The 7,893-nt window shown below is 44.9% G+C and overlaps 1 protein-coding gene across 1 annotated transcript; it reads left to right on the plus strand.

Annotated features, from left to right (window-relative positions):
* The first annotated feature begins 1,937 nt into the window (after positions 1–1,937).
* On the plus strand, positions 1,938–7,610 carry LOC310632546 (calcitonin-like). The gene is made up of 4 exons (XM_083349794.1): positions 1,938–1,992; positions 3,503–3,598; positions 4,366–4,497; positions 5,636–7,610. Exons 2-4 carry the CDS (start codon positions 3,513–3,515, stop codon positions 5,811–5,813), a joined length of 396 nt encoding a protein of 131 aa, XP_083205920.1. The 5' UTR covers positions 1,938–1,992; positions 3,503–3,512; the 3' UTR covers positions 5,814–7,610.
* Positions 7,611–7,893: the final 283 nt, after the last annotated feature.

Below are 7,893 nucleotides of genomic sequence, written 5' to 3' on the forward strand. Positions count from 1 at the left end.
TCCTCCTCCTCCCCCCTTACCCCGAAGCTTTTCAAAAAGTAAAACGTAATGGCTTCCATCCCACAGCAAGGGTGGATCCCAAACCAGCCTTCCTAAAACGGAATCGAATCCTGACTTTGGGGCGCTTTGTGAAGACTTGGCAGGGTTACGGTAGCCTTCCCCAACCCGGCACGTTTCGGATATTTTATTTATGTTTGTATTCTGGGCATCTTACAAACATTAAAATCCAATAAATTATTGAAGCAATTAATACTCATATTAATAGTGTTTTGGATTCTCTACGTAACTCCCCCTGGGCACAAGAAACATATTTTTGGGGGGTGGGGGGGTCAATTAAGTCCGATCTATCTCGAGAGCTCCTAGTTGGGGAGATTGAATTTGCTTTTCACATCCGTGTTCTCCCAGTTGTCTTTTGGTTCTTGCCTGTCTTCAAATAAATGTCTACTGTCAGGAGAGAAGCCATTAATTGCTCACTACTTTGTCCTGCGCGTTGCCTTCCCGGTGTGTCGGTCTCCCGATCTGACGGGCGCAATGAGGGGGATGCCCTTGGAGGCTGGAAACACTTGGTGATTTGAACCCAGGTCCTCCAAAGGGATTGACACTGAACGGGATTACGAACCAACGGCCTCCGGTTATCTGCCGTTTGGTGCTTGGATGCGTTTGCACAGAACATCAAGAACCTGGCATCGGCTGAATAGGTTGAAAAGACGCTGCGGCAAGGGGTTAAATGAGGAGCGGACAATTCTCCTGAGCTGAAAAATAAACCTCTCCCATTTATCCACACGCGTTTGCAAGGGACCATCTCTAGGGCCAAACGCGGAGATTCTCAGGCGACCCAGCCTTTTGCACCCCCTCCAAAATCCAGTGTTAGCAAACGAGGCCTCGCAATAAAATGTGTACAGGCAGCCCGAGCCTACGTCTCCTTACTCGGTCGGTCCTTGCTGAAACCTTTCCTATTTCCAAGATTAGATTAGATTCCGGAACTAGAGAAGGGACATCTGCCAGCCAGAGTCGACTTCTTCAGCAACTTGAATCCAAACCAGCCTTTCCCAGCCCAGGGCTTTCAGACAAGAGTTTCCCATCCTCGTTCATTTTGGCTGGAGCTGTTGGGATTTGTGATCTGACACATCGGAAGGAGATCTGATTGGTCAGGCTCTTTTAAACAGACATTCCCCCCGCTTTCCTCCATGCCATGGTGGTAGGATCCTGAAGCATCCTTAGTCCCAATTCCGAGTAATTATGAGAAAGTTTAGGCTATACACCATAGTAAAGGTATGAACATGTCAAGGCATGTGAATTTAATATATTCCTCCCCCCTCCTTCGGCAAGACTCAGCGCGGAGAGGAGACAGTGCATCTCTCGGATAATTAAGGTTCAAAAAGGGGATTCTCTGCAGATCGCCTCCTGGGATCATTGCTAAGATGCAAAGTTGAGAAAGCATGTATGCCTTTTTTCTGCAATGCAGCACTTTTTGCAGTAGATGTCGCCTCTAATGAGTGAATACCCTACCCTTTGAGTTTATTCATAAAAAAAAAAAGATTCGGGAGATCTTGGAGGGATAAAAGACAATGGGGAGGTCTAAATATTATTAATGACTTGGGTCGATCTCCCTTACATTTCATTAATCGTTTGCTATGTCTCTTCCTGCCCTCTTTCCCCTCCCCCGCCACCCCCACCCCTAGTCGTTCAATGACCTAAATGCAAATACACCTATCGGATGTGCCTAAATGACTGGCAATTTTTTTGTGAATGGAATACTCAGTGACTGGGAATGACGTAATTCGGGAGTTGGAGTTTTGTGGTCAGTCGTGGATTGGTTTTATAGTGATAAAGGAGATGCTGATTGGTGAGTGAGGGTTCGTTGAACGCCTACACATTTCTGTCCTGGTGATATGTATAAAAGGGGGTCGTTGACCATTGAAGACCACCACGGCTCTGAAAATCACTCCGAGGAAACCTCCACTACGGAAGACGGAAGACTCGCATTTGAAGGTAAGCCCTTCTCCACTAACTCTGCTCTTCTCGGCAACCCTACAACTCCAGCAGCAGAAATCCTGGCCATGCTTTCTTTAATGTCTTAGTGAGTTCAGGGTGATTTACTCCCAGATCCGTAGGCAGTGTCGCAGTCTTCAAGCTGCTGCGAGTGCCTCCTTGCATTCATCGGTTTTACATTTTAAGGATGCTAGGTTTTGTCTAGTTTTTGGAATATACAGCGTAACCTTTTTCTGGATTTCTAAAAATTAAGAATTAGCGTTTCAGGATGTTAGGGAATAAGAAGAAATGTTCATCCTGCAAATTTTAAACAAAATTTAAAATCTTTGCAAAGAAGATTTTTTTTTTCTGGAAATACCTCCTTAAAGAAGCATCTTAATTTCAATATGCGACTTACCTCATTTTTTCAGGCAAGGGTTGACTTAAAGATTGTTATAATCAAGGTAATATATATTAATTTAAAATAATTTAAAGCATCCTTCTGTCTCCATCCCCTACTCCCAGAGACAGTAGTATCTCATAGCATTCACAACTTCCTTATAGACTTTGCAAGAAAAAGTCTAAATAAGGAAGAATTTAAGATGAACATCTATGTGTGTGTGTGTGTCAGGCATATACAGAGGCTTTGGGTCAGGGTGCACTATTTTTTAAAAAAGGATGGAGATAGGAAAATTCAAGAGTGAAAAAATATATTTACAGAAATGCTATATATTCCACATTTTTAAAGTGTTGAACATATGGAAATGCTTGAACTGAAGGAGAGGGGGACAAAGAAATCATATGTGAAAAACAGCTTATAATTCTGTGTACATGACTCTGTATTTTACAAAAGTTTATATACAGCGTAACCTTTTTCTGGATTTCTAAACATTAAGAATTAGCATATATATATATATATATATTCCAGTATATAAATGACTCATACTCCGATTTTACAGCACTGCCTTTTCAGAAGTCCGCTTGTTTCAGCTGTTCTTTTTATTTTTTTATTTTATTTTTTTTAGTTCAAAGCGAAACATAAAAACGAGGCATTTTATCTTTTAAGCATAAACACCTCTCACAACTTTGACTCGTGTTCTTGAAGAACGGTTCTGTTTTTGCTTCTCGTCTCTTTTGGCACCAATGTTCTGAGTTGCTTCTGCCCAGTTCCGATAGTCCATAGAAAAACGCCCTCAAAATTCCTAAATGGATATTAGAGAATATTAGAATTCTCTTTAAAGAAAACTTTTTTTTAAGGCGCATAATTAACGGATAATTTATTACCCTCAGAGAATTCCCACTTTAGGCCAGCCTGATCCTATGCGTAACTTTTGCCCAGCAAGGAGATGCTTCGCTGTTTCTTGGACTTACCGCAGCCAGCCGTATGCTTTCGCGCTCAAAAGGGAAACCCAACCGCGTCAATCGGGATGCTCGTCGTGGGGATCGCAGCCTAAACAGGCAGAGGGGAACAGGCGGGGCCGCTGAGGGTGCAGTGTGGCTTCTCCTCGGTGAATCTGAGCTTTTCTTGCAGACAGAAGGTTATGGCTGTGCTGAAGATCTCCTCGCTCCTCGCCGTTTACGCTTTGGTGGCCTGCCAGATGGAGAACGGCCAGGCAGTCCCGCTCAGGTAAGAGGCAGCCGACAGCGGGCGCACCTGCAGCCCTTGGCAGGAGAGCGTCGAAGTTCCCTCCCGGCGGGGGCGCGAAGCGAAGAAGTTTTCCGACGGGAAGGGCAAAAGAAGAAGGGTTAAGGGCCCTCGGCAGGCGCGGATCTGGCTCCGTGGGTTCAGCTCACCCGGGATTACCCCACCGGCTTTTAGAGGACAGTCCTCCTCACCTTTCTTTTTCCTTTCCAAAAGTATCAGATCGGTCACCCCCACTCGCCTCGCCTCCGGGGTGGCGAGGCCGAAAGTAGAAAGCGAAGTAAAAAAAAAAAAAACCAGACAAAAAAAACCCCCCAAAACGTGCAAGCACATAAGCCAAGCAGCAAATCACAATCCGTGGGCCGCGTTGTGATTTTCTTCCCCTGGCCAGCAAAGGGATCGCCCGCACAGCCTTCCCCCCCCCCATCGGAAGCCCTCCGGATGCGTCGGGCAACAGTATGCCTAACGCCACTCTCCCCCCACCCACCCACCCACCCCCACCTCCCAGCCTGCGTAACCCCCTTGGTTGGGAGAGAGGCGAGTCGCACTCCACGCCAACCCCGGGGGACGAGGAGGAGGAGGAGGAGGAGGAGGAGGAGGAGGAGGAGGAGGAAGGGGGGGAATGGCTGGCGGGCGCTGGCTGGAAAAGCCGCTCCCTCCCGCCTCTGATCCCACCCAGGCTCACGGTGGGGAGGAGAAGCGCCGCTCTTCCAGAAGAGCGGCTCTTCCAGGGCGCGCTTGTCTTCACGCAGAGCGGGCTTCGAGCCCGTCACCGACCGAGACGCCCTGGGGGACTACGAAGCTCGGCGGTTACTCAACGCCCTGGTGAAGGAATACGTCCAGATGACCGCGGAAGAGCCGCTCCAGGCCAGCGAAGGCAGTAGGTAAGAAGCTCTCGGCTTCCAATGCGCCGTTGCACCCTCCCCTCGTCTCCTTCCCGGATACCAGTTGTGGGGGGGGGGGGCGCAGAGAGCGCCTTCGTGGTGGGCAAGCAGCCGGGCATCTTTTGCCTCTCGAGCAGGGGGTCTTCAAACTTGGCCCTTTTATGACTTGTGGACTTCAACTCCCAGAATTCCTCAGCCAGCTTTGCTGGCTGAGGAATTCTGGGAGTTGAAGTCCACAAGTCATAAAAGGGCCAAGTTTGAAGACCCCTGCCCTCGAGGATGCCTTTCCCCGACTTCCGACCAGGCGCCTTGCAACAACGACCTAGGGTGGGCGATCCGAGGGAGGGGACCCTCGCTTCTCCGCTCATTTTGCTCGCCAACTTACTTAAATACATCCGTTTATCCCGTCGATTGACTACGGATCTACAACTGACGTACAACGTATGTATGTATGTATGTATGTACACACATATGCAGACACACGCGTACGAAAGGCTTTGAAGCGCAAAGAGAAAGGGATTTATTATTTTATTATTATTATTATTATTATTATTATTATTATTATTATTATTATTATTATTATTATTATTATTATTATTATTATTATTATTATTATTATTATTATTATTATTATTATTATTATTATTATGGATAAAATGGGAGTGCCAGAAGAGTGCCCCTTCCCTGACCGGCCCAGGCTTCCCTGCTGCCGCCTGCGGTCTCTTACTGAACTCCCCTGGTGAAGCATGAGGAATGGTTCAGCCTCAGCGACGCATGCATTAACCTCCCCCCCCGAATTGCTAACAGTCCCAACGCCCACCCACCTCCCCTTCCCTAACTCATTTGTTTGACCGGGCAATGGCTCACTGGCGCCTCCTACCTCCTGCTCCGACGTTACTTCGGATTGACATTGCATGGGGCTTGCGCCTCTAGGCACGGCGTGGAGATGGCCTTGTGTTGAATTAAAGAGGCTCTGAGGAGTTCTTTTGTGGGGGGGGAGGTGGAGGGAGCGCGGGGAGAGGGGAGAGAGATAAGGCATGACTGCGCATGTGTTTTCTTGCTTTCCTTCCCCCCCACCCCCCCCCCCACCCACCACCATCCCGGTTACTTTGTTCAGCATGTTTTTCCCCCTTTGCAGCTTGGATAGACCTATTTCCAAACGTTGTGCCAACCTGAGCACTTGTGTGCTGGGCAAACTGTCTCAAGAATTGCACAAGTTGCAAACATACCCTCGTACTGACGTCGGGGCTGGAACGCCTGGCAAGAAAAGGAATGTGTTGAGTGAGCTGGAAAATGAACGCTATGCAAACTACTGAGGAAGCCCCTCGGAAGCAAGTAGATGGGCTCGGCTTCCTCTTTGATTTTATTTTTTCCTCTCTTTTTTTTTTTGGTTTCCTTCTTTTATTTAACTTGATGCATGATGTGGATCTAACCTTCACTGCTAACTTTGCTGTGTTCTTTTAGATCTGAAATGCTTGGAGTAGAGCAAAGTCCAAGTTGTTAGGAAATTAAGGACAAAATGCACACCCGCCCACTGTTGTAGGGAGCTGGGGAAAAGCAGAAGCCAAATTCAAAGTGCATCGGAATAAAACATTGCCTTGAATTTTCAATTGGTTATTTTTAGATTCTTATTTTATGAATAATAACAAAGCATCATTTTTTTATTTGAGGCTACTCATTGTAAAAAATGAAATAAATGTTTCTTTCATTCCCAATCATGCAACTGTTCAATAAATCTATTTTTCTATAAGGAATAGGTCTATGTTCTGATTACACATTATTTATACCATTTTTAAAATGTGGGGTTTGTAGCAAAATTTAAAGAGTTTTCATCCCGCTATAAGGAAGACAATATGGATGCTTACAAGTTTTTGCTTAATTAAGAGTGTTTTGAAATAGCTACATATCTGATTAGTTCTGGATGAATCAGTAAGGTGATAACTTTCATCCAGTGAAGTCAGTGAAAGGGGTCACACTAAGTTTGATAGTATGAACTTACAAATCTGTTCAGAAGTGTAGAAACACAACAACTGGTTTCCAAATGTGAGCAATGTTGTTCAGTTACAAAACTTTTATTCTGTTTGACTTCCTCCAGGTAAGAATTTTAATCTTATATTTCTATTTATGTATTTGATTGTTCATGAAGAAGTTACTTATTTTAATTTGACATAACAGCCTGAAGATAATTTAATGCAAGAGAATCCAAAATTACAGAGTATGCCTGTAATTCAAACACTGACTTATACATTTTTTGGGGGGGTATTCATTGTGGGAACAATCTTGGCTAAGTTAAACATTCAAATCAATGAGACTGATGTTTTGTCAGAGGTGAGCAACAGAAAAACCAAGTTGGATCACAGCCATGGCCAATCTGATATCAGACAAATATATCATGTATCATCCTGATATCTTATATGCCCAGAAATGATATTACATTAGGAAATGTAGACCCAGGAGATGAAAGCAACAGCCCTCATATGCAGTGGCATTGGCCAACCGTGATGCTACAGGACTGCAATCCTTGGAAATCCAGGGTTTGGGCCCTCTTAGAAAAGCTGTAGGTTACCCTCCCTACAGTTCTGGATCTTGGTAGGTTGGGGAAGAATGTGCAATGGTCTGGTTTTTCTACACACTGGTATGTTAAGAAAGTAGAAGTATTTTCTAGGTCTAGGACTAGCACTGATAATGTTACCTAGTTTGGGTAATGAAACACCTGCAAGGAAACAATCAAGCTTCAGAAGTCTTTTCCATTCACCATCACATACAATTGCTTCCCGCCCCCCCCCCCCACTCCCAAAGATTGGCATTCTTGAGATTTTGCCAACCTAAGTTTGGGGAGATCTGGGATTAGGTAGCAGGCAACACAAGACCTTGTTTTTATAAGATAAGGTTTAAATCAGAAGTTTGCATGAAGGATCTTAACTCACTTCTTTTTCTTTTTTCTTTTTTGAAAAAAACAGCATAACAGCACAAAAGCGAGCATGTAACACGGCAACTTGCGTGACCCATCGTTTGGCAGATTTCCTGAACAGATCAGGAGGTGTGGGAAAGAACACGTTTGTACCTACCAATGTCGGAGCTCATGCTTTTGGTAGGCGAAGAAGAAGCGTACAAATCTAATCTGCTGAATGATTCCTGGGATATGGTAAGTGTAGGGTGAAATGATATCGGAATTCTATTTCCTCGGTGAATATGTTATTTTGCAAACATTTGAACAGATGTGTGATTTCATCTAATTCTTTTAAAGGGATTATTATCCTTCTGTAAGCCTATGGCTTACAGTCTAAGAGGATATGTAGTGTAGTGAGAAGGTAATAATGAGATTTTTTTTAAAAAAAAGATATAACCTTTAGTTCAGACTTCCTGAATCTGGTGTCCTCTCAGTGCACTAAACCT

This window comes from Vipera ursinii (genome assembly GCF_947247035.1).
Source record: "Vipera ursinii genome assembly, chromosome: 1".
Lineage (NCBI taxonomy): Eukaryota > Metazoa > Chordata > Lepidosauria > Squamata > Viperidae > Vipera > Vipera ursinii.